Source organism: Myotis brandtii, unplaced genomic scaffold (genome assembly GCF_000412655.1).
Source record: "Myotis brandtii unplaced genomic scaffold, ASM41265v1 scaffold523, whole genome shotgun sequence".
NCBI lineage: Eukaryota > Metazoa > Chordata > Mammalia > Chiroptera > Vespertilionidae > Myotis > Myotis brandtii.
In genome coordinates, this window is record NW_005369902.1 from 1439261 (window position 1) to 1463136 (window position 23876).

The window sequence follows — 23876 nt, forward strand, 5'->3', positions numbered from 1 at the left end:
CCGCTGCGCCCGCCCGCAGTGCATCAGCGTGGCCGCCCTGACATCCCTGGGATGGTTAACACGGGGCATCATGCACTGGTTAACAGGCTCCGAGCTGCTCAGCGACTTGTTTTAAGCATTTTCTCCCTCGCTCTCGCTTTTAATCTTGTCTCTAGTGGCGTGTGTAGGGGGGAGGACTGTATTTCCATTGGCTAAGCTCTCCCTTCCCACCCACATCTCTTCCACATCACCTTGGTGTCTCCCTAAATAAAACCAGCCCTCCTTATCGCCTGGAAAAAATCAGGAGCTAGAGTTTGAATGGGTTTTATATAAACACTCACCCCCGTCAGCTGGCGGCTGGGCTGTCAGGATAAACTCACCGCACCTGGCCTGATGCTCGTCTGGGGTTCTCTCCCTTGAACGGCAAGCTTTAAGCTGAGCTGGAGGACTGGGAACTCTCTGAAATCTGATCAACCTGAAGCCAGTGGCGGAACTGCACAGGGTCCCCATGGACCTCAAGGAGAGCCCCAGCGAGGGCAGCCTGCAGCCCTCTAGCCTCCAGATCTTTGCCAACACCTCCACCCTCCACGGCATCCGCCACATCTTCGTGTACGGGCCGCTGACCATCCGGCGTGTGCTCTGGGCCGTGGCCTTCGTGTGCTCCCTGGGCCTGCTGCTGGTGGAGAGCTCCGAGAGGGTGTCCTACTACTTCTCCTACCAGCACGTCACCAAGGTGGACGAGGTGGTGGCCCAGAGTCTGGTCTTCCCAGCTGTGACCCTTTGCAACCTCAACGGCTTCCGCTTCTCCAGGCTCACCACCAATGACCTGTACCATGCCGGCGAGCTGCTGGCCCTGCTCGACGTGAACCTGCAGATCCCGGACCCCCACCTGGCCGACCCCGCCGTGCTGGAGGCCCTGCGGCAGAAGGCCAACTTCAAACACTACCGACCCAAGCAGTTCAGCATGCTGGAGTTCCTGCATCGCGTGGGCCACGACCTGAAGGATATGATGCTCTACTGCAAGTTCAAAGGGCAGGAGTGTGGCCACCAAGACTTCACCACGGTGAGTACTTGGTTTTCAGCTTACTCTTGTGCTCGGTCCTGTTGGGAAGAGCCACGCCAGTGGTCTCCTGCTTGGTCTGGGGTCTCCCTGTGCTTTGGAGCAGGGGAGAGGGTAGTTGGCCAGAGTTGTTGGAACTGATGGGAGAAGTCTGCCTGCTGGGAGGGAGCACTGTTGGCTGGTCAGATGTGGAGGGTGAGAAGGGAGCTTGCCGTGGGGGTTCACGTCTCCCCATGTGCTGAGTGGGCCTCCTCCCAACCAGAGGGAGGAGGCCTGATTTGTCTGTTGTCCAGGGCATTTGGTGTCTGAGCTGCCTGATTGGAACAGCTTGTCATTGACGAGGTGGCATTTTTTTCCTCTCTTTCTGCTCGGAAGTGCCATCAGGCACTGCATCCTGTGGGTTGGGCTGAAGCTAAAACCGCCAGAGAAGGGGGTGTGGGGCCCCAGGCAGCCTGGATGGTTCCAGTGGCTTTGGGAGCTTGCTGGAGCAGGTGCTGCTAGCAAAGGTGTGGAAGTCTCTGCTTCCTTTTCTCGTGTGGATTCAGAGCTCCGAGTGGGGAGAGGAGAGGCCGGGGACACCAGGTCTCCATGGGTCCTATGGCAGGTCGGAAGCAAAAAGATGTCCAGGATGCTTGGGCCAAAGAGGAGGGTCTAGGCGGGGGCCCGTGGGTAGGGTGGTCAGAGACGTGCCTGGGAGAGTGAAGTGGCCCAGGCTGGCTTGTCTGGGAGCTTCAGCTTGAAACCGAAAGACTCAGTTTGCTGTCTGTACGATTGCTTAACAATGTGAATGTCAGAGGAGTGGTGTGGGGAGCGGGGAGCAGCTGTGGGATTGGAAAGCCTGGAGGAGGAGTGTGGAGCTGAGTAAAGAGGAGAAGCTGAGGGGTCGTGGCTGAAATTCAGGATGGGGCTTCCTGGAGGGGCCGAGAGGGAGGAGAGCTGCTGCAGCCAGGGTTCTCCGTTTGCCTACTTAGTGGGCTGCTAGGCATAACTTGGCATAGCCGGTCGGAACTGCAGCTGCAGACAACTCCTTTCTTCCAGGCAAGTCTGGGGCATCCGGGTATGTGGGACCCTCCAGAAGCCCAGTGTGGCTGCTTCTCCCATTGCTGCCTGAGGGAGAACAGAGCTTTGGAGTCTCAGAGCCGTGAGTCATATTGTGATTGTAAGTCTGGGATGGCAGGTGCAGCAGTTGCAGAGGGACTGGACTCTGTCATCAGCACTTGTCTGGGGCCCTCTGCCTAATTAAGATGTACCCTACCTCTCCTATGGTGCATCATTCTCCACCTGCTCTCAGATCCACTGCCTACCAGCCTCTTGCTCTGAGTTTCTTTTAATGCTACCACCAGTCTCTGCCTGCAGCCTCGATGCTTGCTGTTGGCTGTCTCTGATTCTGAAAAAGCTCAGAATGCCAGGGGGCACTGCCTCTCACAGCCTTTAGAGCTCTGTTTCCTGGGGGAGCTGTTTTGTATGATCCACTTTAAACCTCGAGGCGGGGGGAAAGCACAGCAAAATCTGTAGTAGTGTATGCTAGAGAGGAAGCGAATCCGAGCTGGGAGCAGGGACCAGCAGTACTGAAAGCCCTTCTAAAGAGAGAAAGCAGGATCCTAAAACATGTCATGCACAAATGATGTCTTAGGTGGCTTGGGGAGAGATGGGGGAAAGGCCTCGTTCTTGGGGGCTGCAACCATCCCTGTATTCCTCTCCATGCTTTCTAGTGCCGTGGCAATGCTTAGCTCCACTAGTGCTCCATGCAGCTCAGAATGCACTCAGCTGGTCCCCTGTCTGCCTGAATCCACATGGAACACAGACAGCAGAGAGAGGGCGGCACAGAGAGAAACTGCAGTCAGACCCTGGACAGAGTTCGAAAGCATTCTTATAGCCCCACGATCAACTAGTGGCTTCCTCTCCATTTATGACCAAGTTCCAATTTGAAGTAAAGGTTCTTTGACCTCAGGCTGCTTGCTGTTTTGCACTTGGCCCATCATTTGAGTTGCTGAGGTCCCAAGAGGCTAAAAATCAGCTTGTAAAGCCTTACCTGAGCCTTCGGCCACTCCAGGGCGTGTTTCAAATAGTGAAGTTGCCTGTGGATACGGTTTATTACTCAGAAAGTGGAATGTCATCCTCCCAAGTTCAAGACTGACCTGGCTGAGGGTCCCTCCTTGGACTGCCCCTCGATGTATGGGCTCCCCCAGGACTGAAAAGGGGATGAGCTTCAGGGCTGGATCTTCAAGTTATTCAGGGAGGGTCAAAAAGGGCATGCACCCCAGGAAACCTGGAGGAGACCCCACCCCACATGTTAGGCTGGCCTTTTCCACCCGTTGATCACAGTGAGCAGCCATGTTGAGCCTCTACAAGGGAGAACATGATGCCAAGTTTGTTCCAAGACCTTCCCATCCCCCTTGTCTCCCTGTCCTTTTGGTCTGGAGGACAGCTGTGCTTCTTCTTGGGCTCCCACAGCAGAAGGGAGCAGAGGCCTTGCAGGTGGTGGTGGGAGAAGTGGGTTCACTGGGCTCTCTGTCTTTCATTCTCTTTGCTGCACATCCCTCTCCATGTAACTTCTTTACTAGGCCCTGCCGGGGGTTGTCCCATACTGAGTGGCTTCTATCTCTAAGTGCTGTGGCGGACATATTAGAGAAGTTAAGTATGGGCGTGGTGGTGTCACAGGTGGGTTATGTTTTCTGTTTTTCTTTTTCTATAAAGCATCCCTAGTGCCATCTCCAGGGCTAATGCTTTCACATAAGCTTCCTTATTTTAAGTTCTTAGCTGGTGTGCAGTGAAGTGCGTAATACTCTGTAATTAGTGAACGAGCCATGCTTCTAGGTGAGCGAAAGGCTGTTTGTGGAGGTTAAAAGCCAGGTGTGGAATTCCAGCGGCCATGTACACAGGTGTGCTCCAGTTCATGCAAGTGCACTCTTAGCCCTCACCTGGGGCAGTCTGACTGCAGGTAGGCACATGCTTTTGCTTCCTGGGAAAGCAGAAGAGGGCTTTGGTTCCTTGGTGTCTGTACAGTGGCGATTCCCCCACTGACCTAGAGTGGGAGGAAGGGGAGTAGGGAGGAGAGGGTTGGATTGGTGGTGGTGGTGGGGATTCTCCAGCCGTGATGCTGGCTGATCTGAGGTTAAGATTAGAAGTAGGAAGACATAGGTTGGAATCCCACCTCCATCATTTTCTAGCTTATTTCCTGGGTGGTAATTTGTACCTTCTCTAGGCCCTATAACATATGATAGTAGCACATGATTTTCTGACTCACAGGGCTGTTGGGAGGATGAACCCTATGAGACAATATGTGAGAACATTCTTTTGTACATGGTGCCAGCTATGCAGATGTAAGGCAGCTTATTATCAACATTACTAAGAGGTTATTGTCCAACCCACCTGCCCTGTTTGCGGCCCACCATAGGAGCCAGGGGATGAGTAACGCTGTAAGGACAAGCCAGGAAGGGGGAGGCGGCCGATGCTTTTCTTTCGGAGCCCACGGTAAAGCCCAGTCTTACCGAGATGGGTTTCTTAGAGTGGAGGTCACTGTGGGTTCAGTAGTTAACCACTGCTGACAGGTGGCATCCCCACTGCTTGTGACTATCACGTGGCTGCTCCATGTTGCTTCTCTGCTGTCACATTCAGGAATGCAAATGACCCTTCAGTTTGCATGGTTAACCTGCTTTCCATAGTCGTGGGTATTTGTACTTTAAAATTGAGATTTCTTAGGAGAAGCATTTATTTTCTTACTGAAAGGAAGATCTCTCCACTGAGATCTTGTTAGAGGCACTTCTAGGGATATTTTTTATCCACATCCCATTGCTTCGTAGAGACATGGAGGGTAAGGTTTGGGAGGCGCATGGGTTGGGTATTCTTGCACAGGGCTGGCGAGGCCATAGTAACCTGAAATTACTTCTAATTACACGAGGAGCTGGTGTGTGAAAAATGTGGGCTTTGGGGAGAGGTCTGAGTTGCACTTACAGTTGTGCCCCCCATTCACTGTGTAATCTTGGGCAAGTTCCTTAACCTCACTTTCCCCACCTCTAAAACAGGAGCGATAATACTACCACTGAGAGTTGTGGCACTGACCCAGTGTGGCAGACGCCAGCTGCTGGGTTGCTTAGTGTCCGGCAGGAGTACTGCCCGAGTCTGCACTTGACACCGGCTCTCTTGACTCCAATCCAGCGCTCTTCCCACTCTTCCACACTGTGACTCACCAACAGCTTCAGAGCACAGGCAACTTCTGTTTGTGGGGCTTGTAATTTTCATGATATGTTAAACTTTCCCTCTTCCCCGTACTTTTCCTTCGTATCAGTTCTGCTGCCTAAATGTCCTCTCCTTACCCACCATCTTGGCTTCCACATCCCAGCTCCTGCTCCTAAACTCAACCCAGGAACCTTGTGCTTACCTCCAGATAGGCGTCGAGTGACCTGTGGACCAGGCATACGGCATTTCTCACAGCGTGTCTGTCACGTGAGTGCACGCACATCCATCCCTCGTCAATCAAATGGAGCAGGCAGTCTGTAGTGTGATAAACACAGACTGGATCCTTGCCATCGGTGGGCTCATTGCCCGTTTCCCATCCCCTCCAGATGGGGGACTGGCGGAGAGCAGGAGTCTTGTCTCGTTGAACACATGGTCTGCAAACATCATGCCAAATACAGGGATGTAAATACCCAGTAAAGTTTTGTTGCTTAAATCCTTACTTGCTTACTACCACTGAGAGTTGTGGCACTGACCCAGTGAGGCGAGGTATGTCAAGTTCTAGTGCGTGGCAGATGCCAGCTGCTGGGTTGCTTAGTGTCCGGCAGGAGTACTGCCCGAGTCTGCACTTGACACCGGCTCTCTTGACTCCAATCCAGCGCTCTTCCCACTCTTCCACACTGTGACTCACCAACAGCTTCAGAGCACAGGCAACTTCTGTTTGTGGGGCTTGTAATTTTCATGATATGTTAAACTTTCCCTCTTCCCCGTACTTTTCCTTCGTATCAGTTCTGCTGCCTAAATGTCCTCTCCTTACCCACCATCTTGGCTTCCACATCCCAGCTCGTGCTCCTAAACTCAACCCAGGAACCTTGTGCTTACCTCCAGATAGGCGTCGAGTGACCTGTGGACCAGGCATACGGCATTTCTCACAGCGTGTCTGTCACGTGAGTGCACGCACATCCATCCCTCGTCAATCAAATGGAGCAGGCAGTCTGTAGTGTGATAAACACAGACTGGATCCTTGCCATCGGTGGGCTCATTGCCCGTTTCCCATCCCCTCCAGATGGGGGACTGGCGGAGAGCAGGAGTCTTGTCTCGTTGAACACATGGTCTGCAAACATCATGCCAAATACAGGGATGTAAATACCCAGTAAAGGTTTGTTGCTTAAATCCTTACTTGCTCTTTCCTGAACTGACCCAGCATTCTTTGCTCATAGGCCTTTTTTACTTACTGTTCGGACCTCTCTCTCCATGTCTATCTATTTAAATCCGTCTCACCTTTTAAAATCCAGCTCTAGTAGCCTTCTCCAGGAGACCATGGCCAGTCCCTCGCCCTACGACCATAATCTATGTTAATCTCATCTTTCTCTTCCGAACGGCATTTTGGCTTCTTCCTCGGTGAGAGCCGTCGTTTTGCTTTTCCTTGCATTAGACTCATGAAGTGTTGAGGCTAAAAGGGACTTTAGAGATAATTCAATTTCATACTTGAATTCTTTAACCACTGATAATTTTTATACATTGCCTATTTCTGTCTCTCCTCCCTGTAAAACATGATGGCTTGACTAACTTTTTATTCGTAGGATTTAGAACTGCTTAGCACATGGGGAGCTCTCAAAACGTGTCTTTAGAGGGTAAGTGGGCTTGAAGTTTTTAAGTGTAAGGTGACTCCATAGCTGATTAGTGGCCATTTTTCAGCCTCCCTTTTCAGTAGAGGGACCTGGGTTCCACCTGCGTTGAGGTGACATGTCCCGTGATTGTTATTATTTTAATAATAATACACTTTCTGACTATAGAAACAATTTCATGCTTATTGGGAAAAACTTGAGAAGTGAGAGAAAGAAAAGGAAGAGTAACTGCCCTTAATGTAATTGCATGTGTTAATTTGGCATTTTGGGAGTAGCTTCCTTCGGTCACATAATGTGTGTATGTGTGTATCTCCATGTCTGGGGTCACACCTGTATGTCTGTTGCCATGTCTGACACACAGTACACACCCAATCAGGGTCAGCTTGTTCTCTTCTTATCGGTCCCCTGGGTGATGTCCATGGGTTTAGAGATTTCCTCAAGGGTCCATTTAGAGTAAAATTAAATCCAAAGATGTGGGTCTGATCACTACCCTTTTTGTGGGATAGGCTTTATCTTATTGGCCAGAAGCACCCAGGGATAATTTGTGATATTCCCCTCTTAGCTCAGCCTCCGTGGGTTTTGCGTTCACAGCTGAACATCTTGAATGTACTTTATTGGCATTCAGCTGTGCATTTACCTGGAGCCCACTGTTTGTTAAATGTTTGCTAGGATAAACCAGAGATGTGTTTGTTGACCCCACATTAGCCTCCTACTGAGGCCTGACCTTGCTCCTGGCTGAGGACCAATCCAGGTTCTCCTTGCATGACCTTTCTCCTTGCACACCTCAGCACATGGATGTAGACTCTGATTCTCCCCGCCTAGTTTTACGTCAAAATGGCTTAACTGATATCTAATGCAAATTAGATGATCACTCATATTCCTCAAGATGCTCCGAAGTTTTGTGAGCATTTGCGTGTGCTTGGAGAGAGAACCCCTGCCAAGCTGGGTGGGCAGTCTGCCATGGTGCCAGTCTCTGGTTGGGAATCTTCTAGACTGCAGAATTTAGTTGGTAGCACTGTGCAAGTAAAGCTCTCAGAAGAGCTTTGTATTGAATTTTCTGATGTGATGAAGGGACAGGACAGTGGCTGGGAGCTGACTATTCTGATGACCTATGCCATCTATTTGCAAAGTAAAGCCGAAGCTGCTGTACAGGCCACTGAATTAATGGCCTGGTGCTCGTGGGGTGAGTCTGTATGTCTGTGCCTCTGTCCTTGGGACTTCTTAGACTCAGAGCTGCGGATGAAAGGAGGCCACCTGGGGGCTTATTGCATTGGAACTAGTCCCTCTCCTCCTCGCTACGGTGGTTCCCTTTTCCTCTCTACGGAAAGTCCTTCCTTTAATGAAGAGATGAGTTTGAGAAAATTTTCTGTAACGTGAATCCTAGTTTGCTACTGATTTTTATAGTAAGAGATCCTATTTAAAAAAAAAGTCCCCCAAAGACTGAATTGGTAGCTGTCAGGGATGTTGCTCCATAGAGCAATTCATATTTCAAAGCACCAAGTATTCCATTCTCTCCGACTGAACAAAAACATACCACCTGGGTCTAGAGATATCTGGAAGTGTGCTGCATGCTTTTTCTTTTTTGTGTGAGTGTTTATGTTTGATGGAACTGGGTTGAAATATCAAACTTGCACAGCAGGGCGGTTTGACCCGCGATCTATTACAACCTGAAATAATGGCCGACATCACCCCTGTGAGTTTGAAATTCCATACATCACATTTCTCCCATGCAGTGGACTTAAAACCAGTTCATACAGACTGAGAGTAGTGGTTGCTGGGTAGTGGATGTCTCCAGAACTCAGAAATACATGTTCATTATTTGATAAATCTAAAACCTGTGACAGAAGCCCGTTCATTTGGGAACAACATCTCGAAAAGTGTCATCCTTTGGATGCTAAAGCATCTTTCCATCTCCCAACACCTACTGTCTCATGACTCAGGTACATTCTCTGTTGATTACCTCAGTGGCCATGGAAATTGATACTCAGGAGAAATAAAACACAAAACCCAGAAGGGACGTGTTTGCCTGGGTTTAATGTCTTCTGCTGACCGAGTTGCACAACCTTGGGCAAGGTCATTAGCCTCCATGGGCCTCAGCTTCCTCATCTAAAGTGGGAGTGTTGAACTAGGTGATTCCTGAGGACTTGCCAACCTGTAGAACTCTAAGGCAATAGAACATAATAAAAATTTATTTCTTGATCCCACATTTGTTTGCTGCCACTATGATTTTAACTTGTATTTGGGGGTGGGTGGGTGGGGGGAGAATTGATGTTATTTTGTAACTAGATATATTTATCCATTTGTTTGTTTGTGTTCTTTAGATAGAGCTGTACGGTGGAAGCAGTGACTATCAGTGGCTGTAGTGGGAGGAGGGATGCACAGGAACCTATTGTTAAAACCCTGTCCATGGACCATTATGTATCTGGCTGCACCCCATTGATCTGACTGAATGTTTCCATCACTCCAGTCCTGCAGTTGCGAGTGGGGTTCATATATAAATTAGCAAGGACATCTATGGAAGACGCCGTTAGCCCCAATCCCCTTTACTGCTGCTGGGGTACAGCTCCTGACTCTCACATCTGCTTTGAAAACAGGAGCCTGCCCTTAGTTGACGAGTAGGGGGTGGGGGGTGCCTCTTCTGAGATACCCAGGAAGTTGTGCACCTCCCCGCTGCCTGGGGGAAGCAGTGGCCAGTGACTTACTGGCATAACAGCACACAAGGCCAATCATCTTGCCTCAAGACCAAACAATCTGTGGTGCAGTATACCCGCCAGAGCTTCTCGAAAGGGGTTGGGCTGAGCTAGACTTCCGAAAGCCACAACTTTGCTTACCGTTTCTCCTGCTCCGTCCTGTATGTCTCATTCCCTTCCAGGCTTTGGCCGATGTCATTTCCTCGGTAAATCGCCAGGACAAGGAACCCCATCTCTGGCTCTGCCAAGGAATCCAACCCCGTTAGCAATTAGTTTTAGCTCCTCATTGGTTTGGAACATGGAGAATCACCTAGTCATATGCACCTATGTCTGGCTTAGAAAGAAAGAAATACCACTTTCAAAAGTCTTTTAACCTTGGACTTTTACATTTTTTAAAAATAGTTTTTTATTGATTTCAGAGAGGAAGGGAGAGGGAGTGATAAATAGAAACATCAATGATGAGAGAGAATCATTCATCAGCTGCTTTCTGCACGCCCCCTACTGGGGATCGAGCCTGCAACCCCAGGCATGTGCCATGACTGGGCATGTGCCGTGACCGGGAATCGAACCATGAACTCCTGGTTCATAGGTTGACACTCAACCACTGAGCCACACTAGCCGGGCAACCTTGGACTTTTTAGATCTATGACCTCAACTGGGGCCGGTAACTATTTCCAAGGGAGATTTTTCATAATTCAAATGAGCATCTCTCTGATTAGGGATTCACTACGATGGGCACAGCTGGTTTGTTCCTCTTTGAACCTTTTTGCACAAGGAAAGCCCTTTCCAGAGTTGCCCATATCCTCTGAGCCGAGCTAGCCCTACTCTTCCAGTGGCTGCACACCCTAAGCTGCTCACAGTCCAGCTCACAGCTTTATGAACGCCTGCATTCTCATCATTTCCAGTTCTGCTCTCTCTGAAAACTTCCCTTTCCCGCTCCCCCACCCCTCGCCGGCCTTCACTGCCATTTCGTCCTGCATGTCCATCAGCCTGGCTTCAAGCCACAGGGAGGGGGAGGCCGCCTTTGATCTTGGCAGTGGCTGGGCCCATCTATAAAGCAGGAGGCAGTGAGAAATGTACAGTTGACCAGGGGTGATGCTCCTCATATGTCACAGAAACCATGAGTGATGAGGGGCGTAGGATAGAACAGAGACTGTTTAGCCTGAAAACAGAAGGGGGTGACTCAAGGCAAAATGATTGCTGTCTTCAAACACTTAGAAGGCAATCATAGGGAAGAGGAATGGCACTTTCTCCGTGTGAGGCCAGAGGGCAGAGCTAGCCCCATCGCGTGGGCAGGAGTTCAGAGAGGTGGATACTCGCTGATTGGAAGGAGCTGCCCTGGGAGTTTAGAGTACCTGTGTCTTGTCACCAGCTCTCACTGAGGCCATGCAATTGCTTATTGGTAGCGCTGTAGACGTGGATCAATGTCAGGTAAAGAGCAGGATTTAATGACCTCTGAAGTTACTCCCAACTCTGAGCATCGTTGATGCATTTCCTTCCAGAACAGATATTTGGGCGATGGCATTAGAGTTGATAACAGATGTAAGCCAGCACATCCAGCCTACAGAAACACCCCATGTCCCAACACCGTGTAGCCTTGAGGCTAAGTGTCGCAGAAGCTGGGAATAAGACTAGTGCTGGGGGAGAATCCTTGGAGGAAAAAAGAGCAGGTATTCATTCAGAGAGCGTGCAGGAAGTGTGTGGGTGGTGGCGGCCAGGAACTCTGGTGGCTGTTCAATGACCTGGCCTCCCAGAGGAATTGCCCTGAGCTCTGGGGGTTTGATCTAATCCTAGAGAGCTAACCTTGGATGTGGTTGGGCCTCGCCTGGTTCCATGTGGGGCCGGGGAGACTGAGAGGGTAACACTTGAAAGCTCTCCAAGTGGCCAACTGGGGAGGTGAGGGGGTCTGACATTAGGCAGCGCGTGTCAGTTTGCAGATGTGCGTGCGATTCTTCCCTGCTCACTTCCCCATTTTAATTCCAACACTGGGTGGCAGAAACGATAACTTCAGGAGGAACAGATGTGTCTGAGGAACCATGCTGTCAGAGCTTGGCATTGGGAGCTGGAACTTCTGCCTTTGACTCAGTGACTTGAATTTGAACATTCGGTCCAGGTGTGCTCCCACTAACAAAGTTGTAGGTAGCAGTATAGCATGATGGTGGTGAGGTGGGCTCTGGAGGGAGGCTAGCTCTGTTCAAACCCTAAAGTCTTATACTGGTTGGGTGACCTCGGGTACGTTACTTAATTAGATGGTGGGGGAATTAAATAATTTATGAACTATGTAGCACTGTAGACCTCAACCTACGTGAGTTTCTTCTTGCCCTTCTGTCTCTTGCCATCTCCGCCTATGCACAAACTTTTGGACTTCGAATCCATTAACTGTTTTTCTGTTTCCTCCTTTCTGCTCTTTGAACTGGGGGCTCTCTCTTGGAATCCTCTGGACTGTGTTCTGTTGTGTTTTCTCCTCCCACACTGGGCATAGCAATTGAGGGAGCTCTTTCTGTTTTTTTTAATATATATTTTTATTGATTTCAGAGAGGAAGGGAGAGGGAGAGAGAGAGATGGAAACATTAATGATGAGAGAGAATCATTGACTGGCTGCCTCCTGCAGGCGAGGGAGCTCTTTCTGGACAGGAATCATTGGGAAGGGCTTTAGCATTTTCACCATGATGATGGAGAGAATTTCACCCCTCTCTTCATGGAGTACGAGAAGGCGGCCAAGTAGAGAGAGAAATATCTCCATGAACTGGAAGCAGCAGCATCTTCTAAAGTTTGGGCCAAGGCGGCTTCTGCTTTCCTGGAATGATTTCTTAGCAGAACACCTTCCATCCCCTGGGCCCGTTCGCTATTTCAGGGACATTTTAAGTGGCTATTAGCAAATGTTGAATTATGGCTGCAAACCTCTGGGAGCTCGAGTGACATTCACGTGAATCACTAGTGAGCTCTGTGCAGTCAAGGCTGCCACAGCGGGCTGGGATTAAACAAACAGGGGCCATTGCTCTCCCCGAAGCAGTAAGACAAGAATGCTGCTCCTTGGAGCCCGAGATCTCAGGCACCATGTCCCTGGAAGCAGGATGCTGTTCCAGCCACATAGCCCATTGCTGCAGGGCAGGCAGATGCTCTCTAGTTTGCAAAGAGGCGTATTTCAGCTGAATATCTGGAGGAATTTACCCACAGTCAGCATGTCCAGGGATGATATGCCAGCCAAGCCCAGCACATTGATTCAACACATTGAAGCACATCTACTGAGTGCTCCCTATGTTTTGGCCCTTGTGTGAGGCCCTAGAGAAATGCAAATGAGTAAGGCCCAGTCCAAGAATTCAGCGAGCTCACAGTCAAGCGGAGAGATTGAGCAGTAAAGAGATTACACTAAACCACCGAAGTTTGCACAAGGTCCAGAGGCAACACAAGATAGGCTCCAACAGTCTTCCCAAAGGAGATGGTGATGTATTTTTCTCTTTTGGAACAGCATCAAACACATAAATGTTGCAAAACTAGTGGGAAGAATTCCTGGGTATCCTTTCTCCTGGTCCCAGCGATGTCGTCCCCGCCAAAGGACCACACCCAGGACCACTCAGTTGTCTTCTCTCCTTAGAGTCCTTGACTCTGGAGCTGCTTCTCAGTTTGTCCCTGGCTTTTATGACCTTGACATTTTTTTTAATAAGTCAAGACAGTTGTTTTGCAGGATGATTTTCAGTTTGGGTTTGTATGGTGTTCCCTCTTGATCAGACCCAGACCATGAATTTTTGGCTAATTTCACAGAACTGATGCAGGATTCTTCTCAGTGCGTCCTATCGATGGTATCTGCTTGACCCCATACTTAGAGGGCTGCCTTTTATCTCTTGATTAACATGCTGTCTTCTAGGGAGATACTTTGAGACGATGTAAAACCCCATTTCTCATCCCTCTTTCGGCCTCTAGTTTTATTATCCATTGATTTTTCTTGCTTGAATGATTACAGTGATGCTTGCCAAATGGTGATTTTTCTAATTCCATCATCCCATCTACATTTATTAGTTGGCTTTCGGATATGCAAAGGAGATCTCTTCTCTCCCTTTTTATTTATTTATTCATTCATTCCTTCCTTCATTTATTTATATCAGTGTCGATTCAGATTTCTTTTTTATCCAGTGGGCTATCCTCTGTTCATGTCGTTATTTATTTCAAAACTCAACATTTCCCATATTTGGGAATCCCTTCTAGTGGACCCTGGGTCCTTTTTTGACATGTCCCTGCAACTTTTGAGCACTTGAAAAATTTCTGGCCCAGCTAGATGTTCCAGATTCATCTTTGTCTTTTCCTTCCTCAGTCCTGTAATTCATCATTTTTCTAGTGAGCTCTGGTTCCTTTTTTGTAGGAAATGCTGTTTAGAAGATCTGGGCATTAGGTGTGCTCATTGCTGCTGCTAGGGTGCCCCTGCTCCTGGCCCCACCCAGTCGGCAGAGCTAGGATAGTTACCTGTACGTTTACATCTACATTGTAAACCTGGAGTTTACACCGATACTTCCGGTTTCAGTCTAACTCCACAGGGTTCATTCTAGGTTTTTCTCCTTGTGTAGTGGTCCCTCCTTTCTCCAGCAGTGGGAAACCTGCCTCCATTATCTCATTGACTTATTTGCTCCAGGGGTGGAGACCATCTCCCTGTCTCCCCAGACTACTGCTCTTCTTGGATGCTGCCTTGCACAGGCCAGTCCTCATGGGACGGGGTGTGTGTGTGTGGGGGGGGGGGGGGGAGGGGGGAGGAGGCTGCCCTTCTGCCTCACCCCAATGCCCACCTTACGTGTTCTCTGGCTGCTACCTTGACTTCCACTCTTATTCAAATTTCCTCAGTTGCCCCCATTCAGGATACAATCAAGGTTCATGTGTTGCATTGGGTTATTCTGTCTCTTTAATCAAAAAGCTCTCCCCCAACATAACACACACACACAGTTGTTGTTTTAAATAGTTTTATTGATTTCAGAGAGGAAGGGAGTGATGAGGGAGAATCATTGATCGGCTACCTCCTGCGCGCCCCCTAATGGGGATCGAGCCTGTAACCCAGGCGTGTGCCCTTGACCCGAATCAAACGCAGGACCCTTCAGTCCGCAGGCCGATGCTCTATCCACTGAGCCAAACCAGCTAGGGGCACACACAGTTTCTAAAAATAGCTTGGAGATACAATTCTTGTATCATACGATTTAGCCTTATAAAGTGTAAGATTCGGTGGACTTAGGGCTTGGTGCATTCACAGTATTGTGAATTTTAGAGCACTGTCATCACCCCAAACTCAACTCTGTACCTATTAGCAGTCATCACCACCCCTCATTTCCCCCATCCCCCCATTCCACCCCAGGGAATCCCTCATCTACTTTCTGTCTCTACAGTTGCCGATTCTCGACATTTCAATACAAAAGCAGCCATACACTCTGTGGCCTTTTGTGACAGGCTTCTTTTGTGTAGCATAGTGCTTTGGAGGTCCATTCGTATTGCGGCGTGTGTCGGTACTTTAATTTCTTTTTATTACCCAACACTAGTCCATTTTATGGATATGCTACATTGTTTACCTATCTATCAGTTGATGGACATTTGAGTTGTCTCCACTTTTTAGCAATTATGAATAATGCGGCTATTCACACTTCTTTTAATATTGACTTTGGGAAGAAAACAGACCAGTTGTCCTATCCAATTATTTCACACTATGAGTCTGTCTGATTACTTGTGGTTTCACTCAACCTGCTCCTCCCTCCCCTGTATTTCTTATAAACTGGGAGTTAGGTGAAGAACTTGATGAGCTCCAGGTTAATGTTTTTGGCAAGAGGACTCCATACACGAAGCCATGTGTTTCCTATCGTATCGTAGCAGGAAGAGGAGATTGTGTGGTTGTCCCACTCTTAGAGATGCTAGTTCTTTTTGTTTTGTTTTGTGTGTGTTTTTTGTTTGTTTTGGCCAAACGTTTTATTTACTATTCTGTAGTTGCTTAACACACACTTAAATGGTCTTATTGGGGAAGGGGAGGTTCTTGTAGATTCTCAAGGAAATGTCAGGAAGAAAAATATGGCCAGCACTGTCCATTTGTTGTGCGTTTACTGGGTGACTGGCACTTTCTTTTTTATTGTTAATCCTCACCCAAGGGTATTTTTTCTGTTGATTTTTAGAGAGAGAGTGGAAGGGAGTGGGAGAGACACAGAGAGAAACATCAATGTGAGAGAGACACATTGAGTCCAGTCTGTAACAGGTACGTGCCCTGATTGGAATCGAACTCTTGACCCTTCAGTCCACAGGCCAGCGCTCTATCCACTCAGCCAAACTGGCTAGGGTGTGAATAGCACTTTCTTTACATAAGCATCTGATCTCAGGTTTTTCATACTGATAACTTTTGGGATTTCAGTTTGAAGACAGTGTGATATCCTAAGAGTAGCATACCCCGACCATTCTCTGATAGCTAGCTTGCTTATATAGACAGAGGGATTCATCTCCATTGTAGACAGCTAGATAAAGGAAGGATAAATGCTTATTGTTGTATTTTAATTACAAGTTTTCAGAGGGTAGAGATTGGTGTAATAATTGCCATGTCGGGCTTTGGGGGATGATGAGTTCCCAGACGGACAAGGAATAAGGAATTTCCAGAGAATGGTTGTGGGTGGGAGGGGGAAGGGAAGGTCAATAGGACTCCACTTAGCTGTAGTCAAGGCAACCACAGACTCCTTCCAGATACCACACAATGCTAAGATGGGGAGGTTCAACTTTTAGACATGGGTCTCACTGGTGTTAAGCCTGGGCAGGCCTGGGGCAAGGTGACAGACTCTAGGGTTTGTGGAATGGGGCTGTGATAACTGACCACATAGCGTAAAGCAGGCCATGAAGTGTCAGCTGTAGGGATCCTGATTATTTAGCATGTCCCTCGCTATTGCCTCCCTTCCCTGTAGCCTTCTCAAGAAGATGCCCAATATTTGTGCCGCCTTGCACCTGTCTCTAGGCATTCCTCTGGGGGAGCAGAGGAGGCAGGGCAGAAGTGGAAAACTCCCATGTAGATTCCATTGAACTACGTGGATAAACGTGGGGGCAAAACATTCACTGAGCACTTGTTATGTGCCAGGCAGTGTTGAAAGCATCTGGCAATGATGCCTTATATCCTCCCCATGAGGGAGGTCCTTTTACTTCTCCCATTTTCTGTATGAGGACTGAGGCACAAGAACTTAAGCAACGGCCAAGGTCTCACAGTTCATGGCCCCATACACTGCCCACTGCCCCATTCTGCCTTTCTCAGCATGAAGAGCTTCTGCTAGGAGGGGGCAGAGGGCTGTGGGGCATCTGGGGCAGTTTCACATTCTTCTGTGTCTTCAGCCTGTATTTCCCTGGATAACTAGATAATTCAACAGCTACCCCGCTTTGAGCCTGGAGGGAGGGATTTCTGGGTGCAAAATGGTGGAGCGGGGTGGGGCTCCCAGAGGGGAGAGGTGCCCAGTGGACGCAAGCGTGACCGTCCCAGAAGCCCTTGGCCTCGTGGCTCTGTCTCTGACCCGGCATCACTCCCCAATATTCTACAGCAGAGGCAGCGTTTCTTCCACGTAACCTGCTTAGGGGCGCGAATTCTCTGGCATGCTAATGAGCCCAGAGGATTAACACAGAACATGGGTCATGACGATTTCACTAGATGGATGAAAATCTACCTTCCTGGGAAAATAGAATTCAGTCTGTTTGCTGGGAAAGCATCTCACAACCAAACAGCACGCCACAACTAAGGTCTCAGTTGCGGAGCGCCAAGCGTGTTACACAACACGCAGTTAATTCAGCCTGCCGTTCATGCATTCACTCGTTCATTTTGCACGCCCGAGGGCCTACTTTGGGTCCGGACGGATAAGGCACATCCCCTGCCCTTAGGGGAATCTCATATTTTTCAAGGGATGCAGATAGGATGGGATCACCAGGATAAGTCTATTAAGCCATCTATCACTGTGCAGAGTTACCGCACTATTAGTCATGTTATTCCCTGTGCTGTACACTACATCCCTGTGCTTTATCTATTTTATAATTAGAAGTTTGTCCTTCTTATTCCCCGTCACCCTTTTCCCCCATCTCCACCCACCAACATACTTTTAATTAGAACTGTCATGAGAGTTGCCCTAGAACCTCATCCTGTGTCACCGCAGGACTCAGGGGGACTCGGGGCTGAGTTCTGCTTCTGAACCTTCATGGCGCTCATGGCCGCACCTGCCTGCCCGTTGCCCATCTACTACGGCCGCACTCACACACCTGCCTGCCTGTTGCCTGTCTCTCTTTCCCTGATGGCGTGCTTAGTATGTGCCAGGCTTTCTTCTGTAGGGTCTGTCTCTGAGGACAGCACAAGGAACCTGGTTGAGGTGGCTGTCCTGGTGAGAGGGCAGCGTTTCTTCCCTCTGGACTATAGGGAGTTCTCCCAGGCCATTGGCACCTAAGGACAGATGCTGTGCCTGGGGATGGGGCTGGGATGGTCACAGAAGGAACCAAGCACTTGTAAAATTCCAGATGCAAATAAATCACTGTTTACAACTCTGACACCTCTGGTACCCCAGTGGGACTAACATTGTCCTGGGAAGCTTCAGGGCAATCACAGGCTTCAGAGGCAGGCGTGTCATAGGGCCCATGGTGCTCCCAACTCTGTCTGCCAGAAGGAATGCAGGCTTGTTTGCCCTACCATGATGAATCTCCCCATCTCAGATATAAAGAGGAGCCCTGGCTCCGGATGGGTGAGCCTGACCCTGGAAGCTGAGCCCAGCACTCAGCAGCTGTGTGAGCTTGCTAAGTACCTTTGAGAGTCCGTTTCCTTATCTCAGGGTTTCTCAGCCTCATCATCATTGACATGAGGGCTGTTCTGCTCATTGGAGGGTCGTTAGCAGTATCCCTGGCCAGTGGTATCCCCCGCCCTGCTGCAACACTCCCCACCACCAGCTCTGACAACCCCCAAAATAAGCAGGGCAGAATTGTTCCTGGCCGAGAGCCACCGGTTTAATCTGCGGGTTGGGGTGAAACCCCCGTTTCCAGGGCTGTCCTGAGATGTAAATGAGCGTGGCTTCCAGGAGACAACGCTTGGCCTTCAGCAGACACGGTGGCCCAGGGAGGCTGCGGGTGCCCTTGGCTACCGCACAAGAACAGCTTCCCCTGCTGGTGCCAGGCCCTGGCAGGCTCCCCATGCCAGGTGGGCACCAGGCTTGTTGGCATCTCTGGTCCCCTGGGTTGTGGCCATGCATGTGGGTGTCAGGCTTCTGGGCTTTTGTCCCACAGTCTAGGCCAGGGCTGCTCCCCAGGGCCTGTGGATTGATGTTCTGTACCCGGCCCACATGGACCAGGCTGCCCAGGGCTCACCTCCTGGCACTGGGAATCCCAGGAGTGTGGCTCTTCCCAGCATTACCTTTAGAAGGGAAGGGGAAAGAGCTGAAGTGGACAGAGCGTGACCATGGCACTACCCCCACCTCCCCAGAGAAACTCTCCTTTCCCTACCAGGAGGAAAAGAGTAGAAAAGCATCAAGAAAAAAGCAAGATTCTTGGAGGTAGAGGGACCTGAGTTTGTATCCTCTCCCTGCCTCTAAAATGAGAATGTATCTCTCTCACATATCTAATACGTCATGTATATCAGATGATATATACTATACTTATGATGTCTTTTACGTATATGTGATTTATACGATAGAGTTATCATGACACTTAATTCCATTAGATAATGGATGCACAGTACAGGGTCTGACATATAATAAGCAGTAAATATTGGGTGTTTCGCCTCTCCTGTTACACAGGTGATCTCAGGTCATTCTTAATGAAGAAGGGAGGCAGGTATTAAATTGGGGTGACTCCAATCAGGCCCTGATGGGTGAGATTGGGGCCTAGGCCTCTCTTTAGGGGAGGCTGTGTTTCTGGGGGAGGCCTTGGGTTCCTTAGAGCCCCCCCCACTTCCCAACTAGAGGCTAGCTAGGCGGGGCTTCCAGCACGGGTGGCTGGAGCAGGATTGCTTTTCCTGAGCCCTTTGTGTATGGAGAACACTCCTGTGTGCACTGCCCTCTGCTTCCGAGGCCCACAGGGGTCAGCAGGCGGGGGTAATCCCTGTCTTGCAGGTGAGGACATTCGAGCCCAAGGAAGTTCAGCGGCTTTTCAAAAGTCATGCTCTAGCGAGTGGCAAAGTCAGGATCCTGAGGGGGGTCAGCCGGACCTGGCGTCCCTCATGTTTATTATGATGCCTGTCCCCTGCACAAGGTGTTAGGACAGCTGTGGGCAAACTATGGCCCGCGGGCCGGATCCGGCCCGTTTGAAATGAATAAAACTAAAAAAAAAAGACCGTACCCTTTTATGTAATGATGTTTACTTTGAATTTATATTAGTTCACACAAACACTCCATCCATGCTTTTGTTCCGGCCCTCCGGTCCAGTTTAAGAACCCATTGTGGCCCTCGAGTCAAAAAGTTTGCCCACCCCTGTGTTAGGATCTTCTTCTCCAGGGAGCCCCAGCATTACAGGATGGGGTACCTCAAGTTCCAGGACAGCACCCAGAGTTGTCACAAAAGTTCCCAGAACCTTCCCCAGAGAGGAGGGCAAGGGCTCAGACCTTCTGGGGCCTCCTCTTCACCTGGTCCAGGTGAGCAGTGGGCCTTACCAAGGGCCCCTGAGTGGGTTTAAAGGAGAGGCCTGCACCGTCACAGACAGAAATATGCCTCCCTCGCTCCTCTGGTATGGCGTGGCATATCTCTCGGGGACCTGGGGTAGGATTCAGGTCAGGAAGATGCTGCTGTCTAGCACTTCCTTCTGACCACTGCCCATGTCAGGGGACCACAGGCTGGCTTCTCTCAAGGGACAGCGGGGGGACCAGGAAGGGCTGGCAGAGCCAGGTTCCGGTGGGTGACAGCTCAGCACTAGCATGTCTGCGGCTGGGCTGCGCGCGCATGTAAAGACCTTTATGTGGCTATTTATAGGTCAAAGGGGAGGGAGCTGTGCCCGTGGGAGAATGACTCTTCTGGGGCCTGGGCAGTGGAGCTGGGGGCTGGCAGTTTCTGCGGGGACTGGGCTGGCTGACTCAGAATGGATCATTCTAAGCAGTCTCTCCCCAGCTGCTCTCCCTCCCATCCCCATTCTTCACCGTGGTCACATTCCCTGTCCAAAACTCAGCTCCAGTGTGTTCCTGCTCTGCTCTACCCAATCAGGGGTCCCCGTCGCCTCCCCAAACGGCATTTCCTGGCTCAGTTTCTGATTCCTCGTGATATATGCCCTAAACTCAGGTCAGACGTGTAATTCACTCCTCAATGCTTACTTTCCCCCTGGACCCCTCAGTTTTGATCACACTGTTCATGCTTAGGGTTTCTGCCTCTCCTCCCCCCTAGTATTCTTTTGTTCTCAGTCTACCCACCTTCCCATGTCCAGTTCAGAGCTACTTTTCCTCTGAGCTCTCCTGATCTCCCCCTGCTCCCCAGACTGACCCTGTTGGATGGCATTCCTCTCCCAGGGCTGCATCAGAGCGGCCTTATAGACACTGATTTATAAACTCCCCTTCCCCCAGCACCTATTTCTTCAGCTCAAAGGCTTTTGTTGAGCATCTGAGGTCTTCCAGGCAGTTGCCAAGGGATGTACTTGTTATGCAAACACCAGTAGTGCCAGGCCCGGCCCCTGGGCTGCCTGCAGGCCCTGTGGGGAAACAAGCATTCTAACAATTTTTTTGTGGTGTGACAAGCACCAAGGAAGGGAATTCCAGAACTCAGAAGTGGAAATGTTTCATTCTGTCCGAGGAGGGATATGGGCACTGAAACATCTCGGAGGCCAAGGGCACCTTTGGGGCAGGGACTCTGTCTTTCTTGTCAGTCCCCTCAGTGCCCAGAACAGCCCGTGGGACACAGAAAGTTCTGTGTTTCGCACTGGGAAGAGGCAGATCTAGTTCTCCTCTTCCTAGGCTCCTGTGAGCTCCTGTCCTTACTCCTGGTACAAGCATCCGGTATGCTAATTGTTTGCACGCCTGTCTCCACACAAGCTGTGAGCCCCTGGAAGGCAGTGGTTGAATCTAATTCATTATGCATGATCTCCAGAGCCTGCACAGGGTAAGGGTTTAATGGAGCTTTGCTGGGTGAAGTAATGGTGGCAATGATTGTCCCCTACCTGATCCTGCCTTGGGAAGAATGTGAAAGGTTCAGTTAGATTATTCTGTCTCTCTGAGCATCTCTGATTTGGTCCTTTCACATGTGCAAATGAATGGATTCTCCGATCCCACAGCCAGCCAGAAGGGTGAAGAACCACCCTTACAGTGGCAAGGGGCACGTTCCCAGGGTGGTGTTATTGTCACCCAGCTGGGCCCACCTGGCCGTTGGGTGACAGTGCTTCCTGCACCACTGCCAGCTGCCTTGTTCATTGCAGCCCTCCCAGCTCCTCAGACCCCCTCATGAGGCGGGAAAAGGTGTGTCCTGGATGCTGACAGCCAGCATCAGCCTTCTTTCTGCACTTGCATAACTCACAGCCTGTCTTTTAGATTTCAAGGAAGCACCCATCTGAGGGTCAAGAAGATGGGATGTAGGAGTATGCCTTGTTTTAAGTATTCAGGTTAGGTATTCAATAAAAGGGTTCTAAGGAAGCCTGAGAAAAATCTGGGTGAAACAAAACTGCCCAGATTTCTTTTACTGCAGGACTTATCAGCACCTTTACTGTGGCTGACATACAGTGTGAATCTCCAGGAGGGCCTATACAATAAGCAGCGGTGTCCCTCCTTAGCCGACAACCTTTTAACACTCCAGAGCAAACTTTTGGGTAATTACCAATCCCAGCTGTAGCACGAGCTATATAGCCTTTTAGGACTGTGGGACGAGTTTCTAGCCTATGGCATGTGTGTTTATGAGATGTAGTCATGTCATACCAGGATTTCCAAAGCTGATTCTGCCTAACAATAACCCCCCAGAGTTCTTGGATTTTATAGAAGAAAAACCAACAAACAAACCCAAAAAACAGAAAGAGGATTCCCTGCTTCAAATTGTAGAGGCCAAAATCTTGGAATAACCTCCCTTAGGAGCAGGTCTCTTGGCTAGTCACCCTGGTTTCAAATACATTTTGAGGTTAGGAAATTGAAAAGAGAAGAAACATAAAGGAGCAGTGGATTTAAGCAAGAGGGGGGTCGGGTCACAGGATTGTAGGTCTAAGAATGACAGAGCTGGAACCCCAGAGACCTCATTTTGTAGATGAGGACACAGGCACAGAGAGAACAGTGATCTGCCCAAAGCAAAACAGGATTTCAAGACAGGGTGAGGGGCCAGGCCTCTCTCCCCAGCATTGGTCAGTGGCCCGAAGGAGCCCAGAGCGTGGCCTCGCAGTCAGGCATAGCTGGGCTTGGGCGCTGGTTCCACCGTAAATCATGAGGGCCGATGAGCTCTGCCAGTTTCTGCCTCTGTATATGGGGTGATACCAGTCCCCACCTCATCGGGCTGGCGTGAGGGTTCAATGAGATAAAGGCTATCATGAGCTTAGCATAGTGCTTGACGTGTAATTCGCATATGATAAATGTAAGCTATTAAAAACTAGATTCATAAATGTTTCATTCTCGTAGTTCACAGGCCCTTGAACTCCGGGGGAGGGGGTGATTCATCACTCCGCAGGCTGATTCTTAGATTATTCTCCTCCTTTGGTTTATTCACATTCACTTCATTGGGGAGCCCAGGAGTTCTCAATATAAGGAGACACCTATGAACATGACAAAAGAGCTAGCCCACCCCCCACCATAGATCCACCAAATCAGAAATGCTGGGGTGGGGCCAGGGCCTCTGCTGTGGTTCTATGTTGCCCAGGAGGTTCCAACCCAGGGCCCAAACTGAGTTAGACCTAATGCCCTCTTTCTACTGACTCCCTCTTCCCCCTGCCCCCAGCTTTCTGCAAAACAAGAACACTAATGAATGTTTTGTCCAAAGAGAGTGCTGGAGGCCATACTAATAACTTGTTTATCTAGCACATAATTCTAGCGTTAGAACTACCCCACCCAGGAGGGTCCACAGCTGTTAACCCTTCCCATTTTACAGATGAGGAAGCTGAGGCTCTGAGAAGTGAAGTGACTTGCCTGAGGTCATGCAGTGACATCAGTAGGGTTCTACCCCACCTCCTAGAAGCAGGCACAGATCAGATGGTTAATTATTCACAGCGCTGGTCTGAGCCTCTTACCACCTATTTCCTTCCTTCCTTCTCTCTTTTCTTCCCTCCTCCCTCTCTCAATTTATTAGAATTGTACAAGATGTTAGGCACTGTGCTAGGCACAGCTCGATGCTGATCACCTTGTTCTTGGCTGCCCCCTTGCATTTCCTCATTTAATTCTGACAACAACCCTGTGAGGTAGAAATGATTATAATCCCATTTTTGCAGATGAAGAAGTCAAGGGTTCAG

The 23876-nt window shown here is 49.6% G+C and overlaps 1 protein-coding gene and 1 long non-coding RNA gene across 3 annotated transcripts in view; one reads left to right on the forward strand and one right to left on the reverse strand.

Annotated features, from left to right (window-relative positions):
* LOC106728039 overlaps positions 1-389 on the reverse strand; it is a 17626-nt gene extending 17237 nt beyond the window's left edge. For both annotated transcript variants that reach the window (XR_001364286.1, XR_001364285.1), the window contains exon 1: positions 321-389. This is a non-coding gene — a long non-coding RNA (uncharacterized LOC106728039). The remainder of the gene's footprint in view (positions 1-320) is intronic.
* ASIC2 (acid sensing (proton gated) ion channel 2) overlaps positions 83-23876 on the forward strand; it is an 845339-nt gene continuing 821545 nt past the window's right edge. The window contains exon 1 of the mRNA XM_005877621.2: positions 83-1042. Coding sequence (XP_005877683.1) covers positions 488-1042 — 555 coding nt within the window. The 5' untranslated portion in view covers positions 83-487. The remainder of the gene's footprint in view (positions 1043-23876) is intronic.